At 39.5% G+C, this 19,566-nt stretch overlaps 2 protein-coding genes across 2 annotated transcripts; one reads left to right on the forward strand and one right to left on the reverse strand.

The window, feature by feature from the left end:
- Window positions 1–9,273: 9,273 nt before the first annotated feature.
- On the forward strand, window positions 9,274–11,498 carry LOC104116132 (glycosyltransferase BC10-like). The gene is made up of 2 exons (XM_009626930.4): window positions 9,274–10,442; window positions 10,654–11,498. Exons 1-2 carry the CDS (start codon window positions 9,933–9,935, stop codon window positions 11,290–11,292), a joined length of 1,149 nt encoding a protein of 382 aa, XP_009625225.1. The 5' UTR covers window positions 9,274–9,932; the 3' UTR covers window positions 11,293–11,498.
- A 333-nt stretch (window positions 11,499–11,831) lies between these two features.
- LOC104116133 (ELF3-like protein 2) lies at window positions 11,832–16,115 on the reverse strand. The gene is made up of 4 exons (XM_009626931.4): window positions 15,303–16,115; window positions 13,597–14,576; window positions 13,311–13,362; window positions 11,832–13,029 (listed from the first exon to the last, which is right to left on the reverse strand). Exons 1-4 carry the CDS (start codon window positions 15,552–15,554, stop codon window positions 12,004–12,006), a joined length of 2,310 nt encoding a protein of 769 aa, XP_009625226.1. The 5' UTR covers window positions 15,555–16,115; the 3' UTR covers window positions 11,832–12,003.
- Window positions 16,116–19,566: the final 3,451 nt, after the last annotated feature.

Genomic DNA, 19,566 nt, shown 5'->3' on the forward strand with positions numbered 1-19,566 from the left:
CGTAAGTATATAATTTTTGCTTCCAAGAATTTATTTATCGCCCTTTTCCTTCCTTCTTATCGGTGTTCACTGATGGTGCAGCTGTTGCTCGGATCCCGAACGCAGTTTCTCGACTCAAGGAGTGGGTTGAGGGCATCGTATCGCAAAGGCCTTATTCCGAGCGCTCGTGGTGCGAGCTTTCAAAGGGCCGATGGGAGCCCCGTTTGCACAGTAAGATCTATTCCATGAGTAATATATGGCTTCCCTTCTGTATGATTAAGTCCTTACTTGTTTTATTTCTTTTTGCAGGTTTACCTAAGTATGTCCAAATGAGGCCCCCATCTGGTAGTGGCGATTCCCCCACCGAGTCCCCTGCTCTGAAACAGGGTGAAGAAAAGAAGAGAAAAAGGGCTTCGAGTTCTCCGAGCTCGGAGAAAACGAAACCAAGGAGGAGGCTGATCTGCAAGCCAAAAGAAACCTCCAGCTCCCGAATACTTAATTCGGACTCCCTCTACCGGCTCGGGGACGAGTCTGAAGAGGATGAAATTTTAGTGGCTCGGGAGCCATTAGTCCTTGAAGAACGGGCATCAACCGAATGGGGGATGATAGAGGCCAATCCATCCCAAACTCAAGAGAATGATGCATCAATGATGGTCAAGAACCCTCAAGATGTTGGTTTTGCTCCACCCGATGTCATCGATATAACGGGATCGCCTTCGTTCACGGACTCAATGTTCGGTAAAGCTCAAGCGGTGAAGGAGCATTCAAATGAGGGGGTCCAAGGAGCGAACGATCCCCTCCAAAGCTATTTTGATGGCGTGGAATCTATTGCCACGGAGTATGTCACCGGATTGGGTGATTTAGAAGTACCTAGAAGAAGTCCGCCCTCAGGGACAGGTGGGTCTAGCTTGAGCCCGAGATTGGTCAACCGATTTCCTGCCCCGAGTGCCAATCCTAGTCGGAAGCAATCAATCGTTATCTCTATTCCGGAGGATGTCCGGGTCCTTTCTGCTCATGTTGGGGTAGCTAGTTACCTCCGGTGCCTGGTGACTAAAGAAGACCAGTTAAAGATGAACGAGGTGGAATCTCCATGCTTTTTCAACGAAGCACAATAAGCATTGAATCGGGTAAGGTGTTACCAAACCTTTTCATTTTCCAGCGTTGGTTACTTAATGATCTTAATATTTTTCCTTGTATTCGTAGGCCTCGGTGCTTCACCACGAAACCTTCCTCCGATACCGAGAAGATCTGAGTCTCCTCAATGCCGAAGCCAAAGAGCTTACTAAGAAGAGAGATATGTACAAACTTCTCAGTGAACAACGCGAGGGGAAGGTTAAGAGCCTCCGAGCTGAGCTGGAGGTCACTCAAAAGGAGCATACCGACTTGGTCGAGCAGGTAAAAATATTTGAGGTTAGTGACGAAGAGCTAGGCTCGGTGACTAACGGTCGAAATCCAAAGGTTCAACAAAAAATCGATCAGATCGATCAACTGCGAGCTGAGATGGATGTTGTCAAGGCCGAGACCGACGAATGGAGGGACAGGATGGATCGTCTGGCCTTGGAAAAGGAGGTTGCTCGGGCGCAACTGACTTCGGCTGAGGTCCAGCTTCGAGTAGCAAAGGAAAAGGCCGAAGTGCAGGCCAAAAAGGTTGAAAAGCTCCAGTCTCCTGCTGAGTTCGGCTGCCTCTGATCAAAATATTATGGCCAAGGAACTTGAAACGGCCAAGTCAGCGGTCGCGATGGTTAAAGCCGACGCCGAAGAGATGGTAGCCTAATATAAGACCGATGCCGAGGCAGCCCAGGAACGCTTGAAAGATATCGTTGAATACGAGAAGCGGCATTCACGAAAAGAGGCCCTCAAAGAGGTTCATGATTAGTGTTTTGATCTATCGGCCAAGATCGAAATCTCTAAGGGGCTCGAGGCCAAGAAGTTGGCTTACCCCGAGGAAGAATAAGAAGAAGAATACGAGGGTTCCGATGGAACCGGGGGCGAAAAAGACCAGGCTATTTAGACGCCTTTGTAGATATTTTTGCTTTTTTCGTACTTGTGCACTTTTGCACTTTTTGTTAAGGCCATTTGGCCTTTGTAAAGACTGTATATAATATACGAGGCTTGTTTTTCCCTTCGATAGTTTAAGAATTTTGTTTTCCTTTGCTTTATTCTTTATGTTTGCCAAGATCGAAATGCCTTAGCATAAAATAGTTATGTCATGTTCGGAGGTTCGAGCAGGCCTTGCCTTCGACATTATTTTGTTTAAGGCATCGTGGGAGTTTGGTGTGACCAGAAGTACTTATGAATTTTCCCAAAGTACTTATGATTTTGTTTTTTCATATTATAGTTTGCCGAAGGTAGCCTTTAGCACCGGTTATGAAATTTTGAAAGTCTTGTTTTTTGTTACGGGCCTTGGATGTCCCCGAACCGTTTTAATATAGTCGTAGCCTTTAGTTTGGGTGTTGCCTAGTGGGATTGTTACCCCGAGTTATCCGGGCTTGCCTAAGATAACAGTTCCCGAATGGCCCTTACAGTAAATCTTGTCGATCGAGCCGAGACCATTCAATCATAAAGTTTCCTTTCTTGCTAAAGTTGTTATCTGAGGGTGATGCCTCTAGTGTTCAGGGCCGAGCGTAGAGAAGCCTCGAATACTGTTGTCATGATCTTCGATATCGGTTCGTAACTGGCCTTCAATTCTAAGTTAGCACGATTTACTGTTGCCTCGTTAAAAACCTTGCCGAAAAACCCATTTGGGACAAAACCGGTTCAAGGAAAAAAGAGTGCAACACGTGCTTTCAGGCCTAAATATTGTATCGTTCTTTGATGATTTGCTGCAAGTGTTAGTTCGTAATATAAATAAATAAATAAAAATGAATGGGGTCGTAACTTAACAATAGTATCGCTTCAAGTGAGTTATGTTCCAGTTGTTCGGTAGTTGCTCACCGTTCATTGTTTCGAGCTTGTACGATCCTTTACCGGTGATCTCGATAACTTGATAAGGTCCTTCCCAGTTCAGCTCCAGCTTTCCTTTGTTTGGGTTTCGGGTATTTAGTGTGACCTTCTTTAACACTAAGTCCACGACATTGAAGTATCGAAGGTTGGCCCTTCGATTGTAATATCTCTCGATCCGCTATTTTTGGGTGGCCAATTGGACAAGGGTTGCTTCACGCCTTTCATCTAATAGATCTAGGCTCGTGTTCATAGCCTCGTCGTTCGATTCCTTGGAGCATATCGAAACCTGAAACTTAGTTCTCCGACTTCAACTAGTATTAGAGCTTCTACGTCGTAAACTAGTGAGAACGGGGTGGCCTCGATACTGGATTTCGAGGTCATACTGTATGACCATAAGATTTCGGGCAGGATTTCCTTCCATTTTCCTTTGGCGTCGGTCAACCTCTTCTTGAGTTTTTGGAGTATGTTTTTGTTGGTCGATTCTGCTTGTCCGTTCCCACTAGGGTGGTAGGGTGTTGATAGGATCCTTTTGATCTTATGATCTTCGAGAAACTTGCTAAGTTTGCTGCCGATGAATTATTTCCTGTTGTCGCAGACGATCTCAGCTGGCATTCCAAACCGGCATATGATGTGGTCCCAAATGAAATCAATGACTTCCTTCTCCCTGACCTTTTCGTATGCTTGGGCTTCCACCCACTTAGAAAAATATTCAGTCATAAATAATATAAATGGCCATGGTGACAAAACCGAATGCAGCAGCTCCCAGAGCTGATGAATCATTGGAAAGTGTCTTTGACATTCATCACATTTTTGTACAAACTCCTTCGAGTCCTTTTCCATATCGATCCAGTAGTAGCCGGCTCTAATCACTTTTCGAACCAATGATTCGACGCCTGAATGATTTCCACAGGTGCCTTTGTGGATTACATATTCTTAATTTGTTCCCTTTTTTAGGGACTACTACTATATTCGCTAACCAATTCGTGTATTTAACCTCCCGAATGGACCATATTTTAAGGAGTTTAGATACCTCGTCCTTGATAAAAGCATGTTTGACCTCGGACTGGGGTCTCCTCTTCTGCTTGACTGGATGGAACTTCGGGTCCAGGCTTAGTTTGTGAGTGGTTATATCCTGCGGGATCCCTGTCATATCAAGGTGGGACCAAGCAAAACAATCTCCATTAGCTATAAGAAATTAAACGAGCTTTTTCCTGAGCTCGGGGCTTAACCCTGTGCCCAGGTATACCTTTCGATCGGGTAGGTGTTCACTCAATACGACTTGTTCCAGTTCCTCGACCGTTGATTTTATAGCGTCGGATTAGTTGGGGGCTATAAAAGATCTGGGGACCCCGTAGTCATCGTCCTCGTCTACCCCTCATTTCTCCGGTTCCATCGAGGCTGGTATCAGTGATTGCTATTTGGCCCCATTTTTGACCATCCGATTTGGATCCTCCGATGTTGAGATTGTGGATGTTGGGATCACTTCATCGACCGCGAACATTTCCTCGGCGGCCGGTTGTTCCCCATAAACTGTTTTGACTCCGCTGGGTGTTGGGAATTTCAGCACCTGGTGCAGTGTCGAGGGCACTACTCTCATGTTGTGGATCCAAGGCCTCCCGAACAAAGCGTTGTACCTTATGTCTCCTTTGATCACATAAAACTTAGATTCATGGATGGTCCCGGCGGTGTTCACCGGTAATGTTATCTCACCCATGGTTTCACATGCCATGTTGAATCCGTTTAGAACTGGGACCGCAGACACGATTTGATCTTGTAGACCGAGCTGCTCTACGACCCATGATCAGATGATGTTGGCCAAGCTACCTGGATCAATTAACACACATTTAACTCAAATTTTATTTACGACTACAGATATTACTAGTGCATCATTGTGGGGCTGCATAATCCCTTCCGCGTCCTCGTCGCTGAAAGACAAGGTTCCTTCCAGTATGTAATCTCGAGTTCGTTTATCCCTCGTGATGGACACTTTGGTGCACTTCGACATCGCCCCTAAGGGACATCGACCCCACCAATGATCATGTTAATGACGTGTTGAGGTTCTTCTTGTTCGGTCTATTTGTTAGAATCCCTATTCCTGAAATGATTCTTGGCTTGGTCGCTCAGGAATTCTCGAAGATTCCCGTTGTTGAATAGTCGGGCTACTTCCTCTCTCAACTGTCGGCAATCCTCTATTCTGTGGCCGTAAGTGCCATGATATTTACATATCTGGTTAGGATCCCTTTGGGTTGGATCAGATTGTAGAGGTTGGGGTCATTTGGTATCTTTGATGCGTCCGATAGCTGATACAATGGCGGAAGCATCGATATTAAAGTTGTATTCCGATAACCTTGGTGCTTCTTTGATGCGTCCGAAGCTGTTTTTGCTCATGAGTCCCCGGTTGCTCTAACCTCGGTCACTTCTCCTTTTGTTTCTTATAGAGTTCCGCCCGAACCCGCTGCTTCTTCGGTCTCCATTATACGGCTGATACCGATCCCTGTTTGGTCTCGGTTCACGATCGATGTCTCTCTTGATTCTGTCGATGGTTTTGACGGGATAAATAGACCCCGAGGGGGCCCCGAGTTGATCATCTTCCACTCTGATCTTTGATTGATATCGGTTATGCACGTCGGCCCAAGTAACGATCGGATATTCTACCAGGTTTTGTTTTAACTGTTGTGAAGCCACTGAGCTTCGAACATTGAGCCCTTGGGTTAAATCCTGAACTGACCAATCATCAACGACCAGTGGCAGGTCCATTCGTTCCATTTGAAACCGGGACACGAACTCTCTAAGCATCTCGTCATCCTTTTGTTTTACTTTGAAAAGGTCTGATTTTCTAGTCTCGACCTTGATGTCTCCGGCGTGTGCCTTCACGAAAGAATCCGCAAGCATAGAAAATGAGCCAATAGAATTAGGAGGTAAATTGTGATACCATATCATAGCCCCTTTTGACAGGGTCTCTCTGAACTTCTTCAATAGGACAAACTTTATCTCATCATCCTCAAAGTCGTTCTCTTTGATGTCACATGTGTAAGAGGTTACATGCTTATTTAGGTCGGTCATTCTGTTATACTAAGCAATCTTGGGCATGCAGAATTTCTTAGGGATTGGCTTAGGATCCGCGCTCGGAAGAAAAGGTTTTTGCACGAACTTCTTGGAATCCAGGCCTTTCAATATTGGTGGTGCTAATGGGATTTGGTCTACCCTGGAATTGTAGGTTTCCACCTTTTTGTCATTAGCTTCGATTTTCTTCTCCCCTGATTCTATCCGTTTTGTCAGCTCTTCGGGCATCTTTATGATCTCGGGATTAGCCCCCGATTCATTTTCATTTGATATTTCTGCGACCGGTTCATCCCTGCGGGTGACTTCCCGGGGTGGATCGGGTTCAACTCTACTCGGTGCACGACTTTGGTTCTGTAACTGAGCTATCGCCGTCTGTTGAGCCTGCAACATTTCGAAGATCGACCGTAAACTGATCCCGTATCCTCCAATATTTTGTGTGTTTTGAGTTGCCGATCGGGCTCCACCATAGACGCTATTCTCGGGGTCGGTAGGCAAGATTCTGATGGGATCAACGAGCGGTACCTCCTCACCGGGCGCTATGTTGTTATATTCACCATGATGGTCGGACTCGTTGTCAACATGTTGGGGTGCTGATTGAGAGTTCGACATTTTGAGTTTTAACCTGAAATTAGAGACACTTCAAAGAACAAGTATAAAGTAGTATGTGTTATGGAGATTCGTATCAAATAACCACTATTATCCTTAGCACAACGGTGGGCGCCAAACTGTTTACCCTCAAAATTGGATAACAATTGAATTTGTAAATGGTTTTAAGGATACGTGGACTAACTTGATACAAAATGATAAATTAGATCGCAATTGAAATAAATAATGTCAAAGTAAATGCAAACCACACGAGTTGAATAGTATCGGCCTTGGAAGGTTAGCCACCCTCGAGCCAGTTACGCTTCGATCAGTGTCAGGATACAGGAGAACAAGAGCTTAAAGAGAAATAATAACAATGTATTGCTTTGGGATACGTGTTACAATGTCTGTAATGAATTAGTAAACCCCCCCTCCCCATTTATATAGTAGAGGAGTTCTACTTTAGGTACAATTTCATAAAAGGTAAAAAATCCCTTGGTTAGCTAATTGCCAGTTCCTTACTAATATGCACCGAGATTTCCGCCGTAATATCCGAGCGGTTACGGATATTTCGGTCTTCTGTTGGTTATGCTAACAATATTTCTTCGAGCTCGGGGCTAAGGTCGACTCCGAGATTACAGATTCAATGTTGTCGAAGAGAGGCGTTTTGATCCCGGATTCTAGCTCGGTGGGACTCGGGATCGATCTTCCGTCTTTGATCGTAATGTTCAGAGCCTAACTTGCCATGGAGTATGATTCCGACTGTATACAGTTCTCTAAGTCGTCGTTGCCCATATGGCAGAATCTACTGCTCCGATTCCACTCTACAACTATTAGAACCTAAATGAATTTATTGTCTTTGCAAAAGGACAATTTAAGGAAAGTAATATTAGATTGATAAGGCAAGTAATAACGATGTATAAACATTAGATTGATACAAATAGATTGTGAATAACGGGTTGTTACTACTTGTCAAATTGTAGAGTATATACAGTTTATTTCCACTGTCAAGTGTCAATATAAAACTTAAATTCTTATTCTCTTCAAAAGTGGATATTTCCCTTATTCGCTTAGCTGCCCTTTTTGTAAGATGTCCTGACTATGCTATTATCAATCAAATTAATTTTGCATTGTCGTTTTATTTGTCTTCGGTTTCAGTAAATTGTATCTTAAAAGATGAAGACTGTGACATATATATAGGGCTGATAAACGAGTTAGCAGGTTGCATTATGTTGCAGTAGAAAAAGGCTATTGTTTTATGTTTACAAAGTCACTCCCGACAAATGAAAAGTTTTTTTTTTTTGGGTAATAAATCACATAAGAAAATTCGTCCAATTATGCTTGGTTCGAAACATCACTTTGGGAAAAGGGATGTTGGTTCAATAAGATTATTCAATTATTGATTCAAATGAATCCTGGCATGCCAAAAAGTACTGAATAATTTCAGGTCCCCGTTTTCTAAAGTACCAGATACGTAATAATTTGAGGAGTCTTTTGGTTGATTGTGTAGTATAACTGATCACGCCATGAAATCTTGCATAAAATAATACAACCTTCTGTTGCTCGCGTAAAATAATTATCGCATTATTTAATATAACATTTGGTCAATTATATCAATTAGTATTTGCATTATATTATGCTAAATGTATTATGTTATGAGGATAAAGTATATAATATGTGTATTATAATTGCAGAAATTAAATTATTTAAAATATAAAAAATTTCCTTGAACAAACAATTATTATGTAATAATAGTTTTTTATTATTAATCACCACATAATTAATTTTTCATTATTAACACTCTTTCATTATTAATCACTACATAAATAATATCTGCATTGTAATCTCGCATAATTAGTATGTGAACCGAATAGTTTATTTCTATTATTTTTCTATTCTAATCAGCACTTGACAGCAAGAGATGGAATTTTATTCATGGACTTTTCATCCACTCTAGAAAGTTGCGTAAATTAGGCACTTTCTGACTCAAAACAATGACTATAAGAAAATGAAAAAAAAGGATACTGAAAAAGATATGTCCTACTCCTAAATATAGACCATCCCCAATCAAAAGGATGACTATATGCTACAAAATTTGATTACGATAAAACATAGAAATGTGAAGGAATGAGTAACCAAAATATAATTGCTAGTAAACCTTTTGTTTGAAAAGAATGACAAGAGTAGGCTGTAAAAGGCAACACATCAAATTTTTATGTCAATTCATACTTTAATTCTTTAAATAAAACTATATATTATAATAAAATGGTACAAATGACAATTTTACGCCTAAACCATTTAATAATCTTTGAATATTATAGATAAAATGCTAGTCTAGCTTTCTAATAATAAATAATGTCATTCATTCGATATTAAGGTGGGTTTTCGCTTGGGGAAATTTCTTTCACATTCTTTTTTATCTTTTTGTCATTATTATTATTATTATTTTTTTGCAAAAAAAATGAGAACGTTTTTTTTTCCTGCTGTTTGGTTGAGAAACAATTTTTGCAACAGAATTTTAAAAAAAATTATTGAAATTTGGTTAGTAAAAGTTTTTATGAAAAATATAAAAACGTTCTTGCGATTTGTTTTTTTTTTTTTAACAAAAGCCACCAAATTGGAAATTTCAAGGCAAAAATATGTAGAAGACAAACTATGCAACATCTCCTAAGTTTCTTTCAGTCAATGATTACTTTTCCTTCCATTCTTTCTTCCAAACTATTGGACGTGTCTTTCTCTTACATTAGACGGCTCCATTCAGTTTTGCATACAGAAAAGCAAACCACATAAATACCTATTAGAACAGAGCATCAACATTGGGAAGTGGGAAAGATTTCAATAAATTTTTATATCATGAAATCTTTGTTTCCAGATTTAGCGAAGGTGTGAAAACAAGAATCAGTTTTGTTCTTCAAACCCAAACGTCTTAATTAGTCTCTTCATATATTTTTTTTTTGTAATTGTTTCCTTTAACCACTCTCATTCTCTCATTTATTAAGCCCAAAAACAACAGCCAAATCTTGGTATTTTAGTTTTTTTTCCTTTTTAGTTCGTTTTTTTAATAGCAACTTCATGTCTCTAGAGTCTGTTTATGGTAAGGGACAGCTCCACCTCTGCCTATATGGATTTTCATGATCTCTGTTGAAATTCTTTGCCTGAATTGGTTGGTTTATCACTATTTACCTTCATTCCATAAGTTGAAGAAATTAAATCTGAAAAGCTTTGCTTTTTAAGTAAATTTCTTAAAGAAAATTCACCCTACCATTCTCTTTAATAGTATTGCATTTTTCTTCCAAATCTTGTTAAAAATGTTGCCACTTTGTTTTGTGTAAGTTGGTATTGTTGAAAGTCGAGTTGGGAATATGGGGAGTTTAGAGGAAGGCAAAGACTCTAATACTTTAGTAACAACTCAGAACAAGCCTTTACCGTTAAAAATACTTCAGTTTCTCCTGTTATTTTTGGGTCTAGGAATTGCTTTTTCAATTTTAAGTATGTGTATGCTTAGATTTGTAGAAGTGCAGAATGTATTACTTCCTGTGATACAAACAAGAATACAGTCATCATGTTTTCAAGAACCAAATAGTTTAGAGAGTTGGATTAGACCTCCATCAAATTTACAGCATAACATGAACGATAGACAGCTTCTCTGGAGAGCTTCATTTGTTCCTCAAATTAAAAATTGCCCTTTTAAAAGAACGCCTAAAATCGCGTTCATGTTCTTGACTCGAGGACCTCTACCTTTGGCGCCATTGTGGGAGAGATTCTTTAAAGGGAATGAAGAGCTTTATTCAATCTACATTCATACCTTGCCATCATATAAATCTGATTTCGCGCCTTCTTCAGTGTTTCATCGCAGGCAAATTCCTAGTCAGGTAATGTCAGCACCATCCTTTAAATTCTAATTGTTCAAAATTATGCACAATTATTGATCCTTGTTCCGTGTTTTGTAGGATTTAGTTGTGTGAGTAGCTTTAATTTTCTTTTAAAAACGTTGATATATGAGAAGTAGAACTGATGAGGCGAGTGTATTGTAGTACCAATATGTATTTCTGTCATAATTGTGTGGCTTTCCATTTCACATAGGTGGCAGAGTGGGGAAAAATGAGCGTGTGTGATGCTGAAAGACGGCTTCTTGCTAATGCATTGCTTGATATTTCCAATGAATGGTTCGTCCTCCTATCTGAGTCGTGCATTCCTCTCCATAACTTCAGTGTTGTCTATCGCTACATATCAGAATCCAGGCACAGCTTTATAAGTGTATTTGATGATCATGGACCTGTTGGAAGAGGGCGTTATAATAAGAACATGTCGCCTGAGGTTATCATCACTGAATGGCGTAAAGGATCCCAGTGGTTTGAAGTTAACAGGAAACTGGCTATTGACATTGTTAAAGATCACGTATACTACCCAAAATTTGAACAGTTTTGCAAACCATCATGTTATGTTGATGAGCACTATTTCCCAACAATGTTGCACATTCAATCTCCTCATCTCCTGGCAAATAGGAGTCTCACTTTAGTAGACTGGTCTAGAGGTGGTGCTCATCCTGCTACATTTGGAAAGGCTGATATCACAGATCAGTTTCTCAAGAAAATTGTGGAAGGCGGAACGTGTGTCTATAATAACCAGACGACTTCACTTTGTTCCCTTTTTGCCAGAAAATTTTCTCCTAGTACATTGGAACCTTTATTAGAACGCTCGTCCAAGTATCTGGGCTTCTGATATGAATCTGTGATGAAACAAACTTTCTACCACAAGATTGCAGTTATTGGCAGCTTCAGAACACCAAAGGCCTGATAACACATGATTGACATATACTAAAGATATACGATATTCTTGAACATGATGATGTTGTAATCACATTATATGAAATCCTAGTATTTATTATTTGACTTGGATGTTATCAAGAAAATAATCTGATTTGGATATCTTCAGTTCTTACTCATCCTATTGGTTCTAGGCTGTACTTATCTACCATACTAGCATAAGTTAACATTTTGTCATCTGTCACTGTTTAGATGCTCTAATTGTATGATTCTGCTGAAACATAAGAACATGTCCTTCCTCCACTGACTCCCACCCCAATTTCATTTCAAAGAAATAGATAAGTTTTTTAAGTAAGAAAACATTTCTAATACTGTACATTCTCTTGTATCTTTACTGTCATCCTACACATCAAGAAAGTTTACAGTCAATGTACAAGAGTCAGAAAAGTATGACGGAGCAGGATCATGGGAAGAGAAAATTAAGAGAAGGAAGAATTTGTAGAAAAAGAATGAACCTGTGTTGCTTTTTTACTTTGCATTGAATATATTTACAGTAAAGAACCTTTTATCAAAGAGGGAAAATAAAAAATGAAGGAAATTTAGAAAAATGGAAAAAGTACAACAAGAAAGGGCTTTCTTACAAGATCAAGCTGTAAGGTTTGGGATACTAAGAATTCAATTTCCTTTCTTCTTGTATAGACCTAAAAATCCGAGCTGCAGATTCAGATGCTGACTTTGGGTTATGAGGCACAACCTTGATCACTTGAATTCGCTGCTCCGTATTGTTATCTTTAACTGGTTGATCTAAACAGTTTGCAGTTGGTGTGATAGGAAAAAGAGAGAGTGCATCCCTTTGCACTCTCTCAGAAGGACTACTTGCACTACTTCCTTGCATGTCACTCCCTCTATCCGCCTGAAAAGTCCCATCACATTCTGACATACCCGAGCTCTTCTGGCATGAAACATTGCATGATTTTTTATGAGGCCTGACCACGTTAACATCATGCATAGATGGGCTATTTTCCCTCTCACTTGACCTGATTCCAGGAAATGGATTCATTTTCTCAACAGCTGAACTTGAAGCAGATGGTTTTATCACAGGCATGGGATAAGGTTGAATGCAGGACTGATCAAGTATTGCAGTACCAGGAAAAATCCCAACACCTTGCTTATGAGAAGTCGGTACACTATAAGGCACATTCGAAAAGTCTCCACTTATAGGAGATAGGGTCACGGGCCTGCAACCACCATAAACTGGCGCCATGAACCCGGGGGGTGGTGGAGAAGGTCCTGTATAAGGTTTATAAACAAGTCCTTCAGAAGGAGATCTTATTGGAACTAACCACTGATATCCAGGAGGCGGTTGGAAGCACCGAGGTGGTAATTTTGGATCAGATACAAAAGATCTGGATGTTGGTGTCCCTACATTTGGTTTTTGAGACGAGTGCTGTGGTATAAGCTTTTTGTCATTATCTTTGTGGAGGGGAAGCAGCTTTTCATAAGCATTATTATCTGCTGGATGCTCAGAATTGTTCAGTTTTGGAGAAACTTTTGGTTCAACAGCCAATGCAGGAGGTTCAAGAACATTATCACATGGTAATTTTTTCAAAGAAGAAAATTTGATAGAAGGTTGGTGGAGATAGAAGTTGCCTTTGAACAATATATCTGGTGATCTGGCTATCAATTTCTGAACCTGTAAAGATTGTAAAATAAGTAATATTCTTACAAAATTTAAACAGCACACCAAAAACCTCCTCAACCCCCTTCTAATTATTGATTTTGTTGCAATTGGTCCTTCTATTAAAAAACTTCCAGTAGACTTTAGAAGATTTTTCTGCCCTTCGATTAAAGCATACAGGTCGGGCATCGAAAATGAAAGACTAAATTAACCACCCTTCATATGACTATTGAGCGCTTTGTCTCTTCAAAAAAACAAAAGAAAATGGCAATCTAACTGATAGAAGTCGAACGCACCTTTGTTAGCCTGTGCAGCTCAAATAGTTGTATTGCAAAGATTCGCTGCTGGCTGAAAAATAGTGAAAATGCAAGTTAAATGGTACATCACAGAAAAAAATATTGAAAGAGGTCATAGTTTCCGAATAGAAAAAGATATGATATTATATGTGCATGACACAGGCTGAAAGTCGACAAATTAGAATCAGCACATATTTGACTAACCCCTGAATCAAGCCAATAATTTCAATTATACTGTCACAATGAGTTGGTTAGACATAAAAAAGGACTAGTTAAAGAGACTTACTGTACAATGGTTCTTCTTGCTTTCCAGAATAGTTCTTGACCTATCAATGCTATGACATTATCTGGACACACTTTTTCTACTAATCTAGAGTTCAAGGAACAAGTTTCTGAGATTCCTTCACTTCTGTCTGTATCTCCTACTTCTGGAGTCCCACTAATGTGGCCTTCAGGACAGTCAGAAGAGGATTTAACTCGCTTTGGACTACGATGGTTCTCTTCACGAGGTATAAAGGAACACGACGGACCTTCCATTATGGAAGCACATCTCTTTGTTGTGTCATCTTCATGCTTCGAATATGTAACATCTGCTGCCGCCTTCCTTTTGTGCAGATCCCAACAGTCTTCATCAGATTCAGAATTAGAATCACTACACCTATTCAAATCAACTACCTGACCACATCTATTTTCCGGAGTACTTGATACAAATGATTTGATATTTAGCTCAGTATGTACTAGACTTGAAGCTCTATGCACCACTGACTTGTCTCTAGTTGACAGATGAGGAGCTGGTAGTTTAGCACAAAGCTCTCTTTTTTGGCACTGAGCTAGATCTCCAGCTTGATTTATACTATGCTCCCGGAACTTTAGTTGCATACCGCCTGTCAAAGAAGGTTTGTAGCTTGATATAACCAGTTTTTCTTTCTCTGCACTTTTAGGTATATTACCATTATTTAGAGGTTTCCCTGATGCAGCCAACTTTGGACCACAAAAATCACTTTCCCTTCCAAACCTTTTGGCAGAAGGATTACTATTTGAGTATGATAAACTGTGTGGCTGAAGAAGATTACATTGAGATGTACTAGGCAAATTCCCTTTAAGACTTGAAACTTGAGGATTTAGCGGCTTCAGTGGTCGTACATCAGGACGTCCCATTGTAAAGTTTGCTCCTCCAGAAGAATACGGATGAAGTATATCAATAAAATGAGGAGACTCGGATGAATTGTGGGATAGAGAAAACAAACTCTTTTTGTTGCAACCAACCTACAGTTTTTCAAGAGCTTGTGTGATTCAGTCATAATGAGTCAAAAGCAACCAAAAATTTCCCATTTAAGGAAAGACAAGGCATAATCTATTAAGCAAAAGTACTATTTCCTGATTACCATGAGTTGGTAATAAAGGGGATAAACAAACTAACTCAATCTGAAACAAGACAAGCAATACCTAAACAAAGGAATTTAAGTAGATCAAGATCCAAAGGTTTTGGATGATGAAGAAACTCGTGACTGAATCGCATAAAAGATTTCAGTAAATGCTTATACTACACTTATATCTATACCTAGTTTACCTCCTTTTCTAAGACCATATGATTGCATATACTGTTTTCAACTCATCAATTTTCTACTTTGTTCGACACATTTAAATAGTTGGTTGCTTTCTTAAGCCGTGGGTCTATCGGAAATAGCCTCTCTACCTTTACAAGGTAGAGGTAAGGTCTGCGTACACACTACCCTCTCCAGACCCCACTTGTGGGATTATACTAGGTTGTTGTTTTTGTTGTTTGACACATTTAAATAGAATGCAATTGACTGGACTTCTACTATTAAAATGATATATCACAGTATCAAAAATCTGACCTTTGACTTCCTAAAAGGGATGTAAAGTCTACCAAATAACAAACTGTTCTCCCTGATTGAAACTCAAACGGAAACACTTGGAAGTTCCTCTATTCTCCAAGTAAAATAGGCGTACACAAAACTCAGGACTTACAAGACTAGAAGATGGTGCAGGAATAGAGTTGCTGCTATTAGGCAGGAGAGGCAGCATTGACATTGATCCAGGAGCAGGAGCAGGAGCAGAAGTAGAGGTGAACCTTTGAGGCGATAAGGTAACAGACGAATGTTCACAAAGAGCCATTTTGTTCCTAGGAGGTGCTCTTGGACCTCCTTTATCTGCATCATTTATATGTAATCTAGGAAACAATGGATCCATACGCTTCTCTTCTTCTTTTCCTAACTTCATCCTTAAGGCCTAAGACACAACTGTCGTGGCGAAGGAGTATGTATACTTGGATTAGATACTGCTGAAATACCACACTTGCACAAAATTTCAGTATTTATTCCAGAGTTATACCATTTCATTATTCATAAGACCCTTTCTACAGGTCCAAGAATGCTCACCACTACAAAACCCAAATGCCACAAACAATCAGCCCACCTCAAAAGAATCAATCTTTTGACTGGAAATCAGTAGCAATGAGCAAGATAACATGAAGTTACAATTCAAGAACGGTTTTAAATGCCAAAATCCAATCTTGATTCAAGAAAGAGAAAAGAAAACAGGATGAGCAAATTTTCCATTTGAAATGCTTAGAAAATAAAAACATATGCTCTCTAAGGAAAATGAGAGTGGAAAATCAAGAAAAAGGGAAGAGAAGAGCAACATATGGGAATCTTAGAAGAAGATCAGATCAACAAATACATGAGAAGGAGAATAAAAAGTGGGTAACGTGGGGCCAAAAAAGGTGGATAGAATTACTGGAACTTGCATGAGTAAGGGACGTTAAAAGGCACACAATATATTACTTAGTATATATGTAACATTATAAAAACGAACAGAAGAAATAAAAGAAATGGTGGGAGTGACTGAGTCGCTCTCCTTTTCTTTCTCTTTCAGGCAAACGCAGCAATAGTTGCCGAAAATAAATGTGGACACTTTGGAACCACATGTCCCACATTTGCTAAATTGGCCAATCTTTTTACGAAATATCTGGCAAAGATCTCACTTCAAAAGCGGACACACCTTGTTTAGTGGCGTAAAAAATTACCCGAACCAGACGCATACGCCAAACTCATCATATATTGCATGATCAATCTGAAAGTATTACATTATATACATGTAAATGCACCCCGCCTCTACTAAATCATTAAATATATGACAGATTGTTCTGATTTGCAAATTTACTATTCTAACCCCATTGTCGTTTTGCTTTGATTTAATTCTTCTGTTTTCTTTACATTTTAATTAAATCCTCATTGTCTTCTTGACAACAGTAAAATTCCATCCTTATACTCACATAATATCAACATTGGAATGCCACCCTTATATCCTCAAAATAACAAGTACACGAAAAATTATCACGGCAACATAACAAAATCAATTCATATCACATTTGCCCAATGGCCATAACCAATTCCAAAGATACAACCAAATCAATTAATTTCACAAAAAATAGCCGAAGGCTCCACACAATGTGTATAAAACCTCAAAAACAATCAACAGAGATAGAAATTACTCAGCATAGAGCAACACTTTCATTAATCCAAATTCTCAATAATTATATAAACACTTCTTCTACGGAGCCGCTTTTGCGAGCCAAAACTCGCTTCTGCGGAAGTCCACTGACCAGAGGTCCTCGCACCTGCGGAGTTCTCTTCGCTTCTGCGCAATCGCAGAAGCGATGACCAATTGCGCATCTGCGAAGCTTCTCGCATTTGCGCTCCATGTACCGCATCTGCAATCATGTAGGTACGGGGAATTTTTTTGCACCTGTAACCACTGTCCATACTTGTTCATTTCGCTTCTGTGACATCAACCTCGCCTCTGCGATGGCGCATCTGTAGTCAATTACATCACAGATGCGATGACACCAGCGGCTGCCAAAAACCAGCATTCACAAAAATTTCCAAACAATCCGCTAACCTTCCGGAATCCACCCGAGGCCCTCGGGACCTTTACCAATTATACCAACATGTCCCAAAATACAATACGAACTTTGTCGAGGCTTCAAACTACATCAAACAATGCCGAAATTATGAATCACGTATTGAATCGAATTATGAGTTTTTAAATCTTCCAACTTCTATATTGTGCGCCGAAACGTATCAAATCAATTCGGAATGACTTCAAATTTTGCACACGAGTCATAAATGACGTAATTGAGCTATTCAAATTTCCTGAATCAAAATCCGACCTCGTTATCAAAAATTCAACCTTCGGTAGGACTTTTCAAAAAAATTCTATTTTCTAACTTTCGCCAAAATGCGTCGAATTATCTTACGGACTTCCAAATCCAAATCTGAACATACGTATAAGTCCGAAATCATCATACGAAGCTATTGACACCATCAAGATTCCATTCCGGTGTCGCTTACTAAAGAGTTAACTCTCCGGTCAACTCTTTCCATTTAAGCTTCTAAATAAAAATTGTTCTTTTAATTAAATTCTGAATCTTCCGTAAATTAAACTCAACCACACCTGTGGGTCATGATACACATTACGAAGCTTTTCTAGACCTTAAATCACTAAACGGGCCGTAAATTCTTAAAATAACAAGTCAGTTCATTACACTTTGGTTCTGAGTATTAACCTTTTTTACGTGAGGGTTTTTATAAGTATTTGCGCAAGTTTGCTTTTTGTATCCTTTTCATATGCGGCGTCGGGAGTATTTTTACCCGATGATATTTTTGATTCTGAGCGTAGACTCTTCCGGAGCCAACCCTTTAATCGTGAGTGTTTTTATAAGAGAGTACAATGCTCTTGAAGAGGATGTCTCCTGTTCATTACGACACTAATATTGAAGTACTTGTTTAGCTTTCAAATGAAAAAGTTAATTCATAGTTCAGACAAGAAACAAGATAAAAATAAATGCATTTCATTTTATTCCTTCTATTTACAAAAAATATATAAGCATTTGTTATGCTGAAAAGAAATTGTCATTACTTGTTGCTATTATGTACAAATTGTTTCTGCGGGGCTGGCTGCGTAGTCCCCGACCCCGATGACACATTGTGTTTCCGGATTTTTTTTCCCGGTTGACGTGGCAGTCGTTGTTGCCGTATTCTCATATTATCCCCCCCTAAGGGTTCGAATGCGAAGAGTGCGAATTGGAATACATGAAGTCTTGTATCTTCGAAGATTCCACTAATGAATTGCTAGAAAATCCTCAACTTGGTAACACAATTTACTTCCCCTTAGAAATTTATGCTATCGAGCAAAGGAATATCTAACAATCCTCTAGTGGTTTGCACTCGTGAACGGTCGGGTAACCTTTGTTTGGTTGTAAACTTAACTTCCCAATGAGAATTTGCTATCGAACTAAAGATTATCTAATTGTCCCCAAGTGTAAGCTTTATTGTTTGCCTTGCTATTAAAGGTCTTATTGTTGTTGTCTTCGTAGTATGCTTCTGTTACTGCCTCGTTAAAAACCTTGTCAGAAAAACCCAATTGGGACAAAAACTGAACGAAGGGGAAAAAAGTACAGCACATACTTTCCGATCGGATAGTGTTCATCAGCAATAATATCTTTTGAGGTGTGCCATATTCCAATTGCTGGGCAACGTTACTCCATTTTGGTTCTCCAGCTCGTATAAACCTTTCCCAGTGATAACCTTCCCATGTTAGACCTAACTTGCCCGCGTTGAGCTCCCAGATATTTTAAGTTACTTTCCTTAGGACAAAGTCTCCTTCTTTGAATAATAGAGATTGACTCTTCGATTATAATATCGTTCCATTCTCTTCTTTTGAGCCGCCATTCTTACATGTGCCAAGTCCCTGCATTCCTCGAGCAATTCTAAGTTGATTTACATCACTTTGTTGTTTGATTCTTCATCTGCCTGAAAATATCTCAAAGTGGGTTCACCCACTTCCACCGGGATTAGGGCTTCATCACCGTATACAAGGGAAAAAGGAGTTTCTCTTGTGCTTGATTTGGCCGTTGTTCGGTAAGCCCATAGAACTCCGGACAATTCTTCGGGCCATTTGCCCTTTGCTACTTCCAACCTTTTCTTGAGGTTTTGAATAATTACTTTGTTTGTTGACTCTGCTTGACCGTTTGTGCTTGGATGATAAGGAGAAGATGTAATCCTCTTTATCTTCAAATCTTCGAGGAATTTTGTAACTTTTGCATCGATAATTTAAGGCTCATTGTCGCATGCTATTTCTTTTGGTATTTGGAATCTACAGATTATATTTTCCCACAGGAAATCGACCACTTCGCGTTCTCCGATCTTCTGGGAAGGACCTGTTTCTACCC

Source organism: Nicotiana tomentosiformis, chromosome 6 (assembly GCF_000390325.3).
Source record: "Nicotiana tomentosiformis chromosome 6, ASM39032v3, whole genome shotgun sequence".
Classification (NCBI taxonomy): domain Eukaryota; kingdom Viridiplantae; phylum Streptophyta; class Magnoliopsida; order Solanales; family Solanaceae; genus Nicotiana; species Nicotiana tomentosiformis.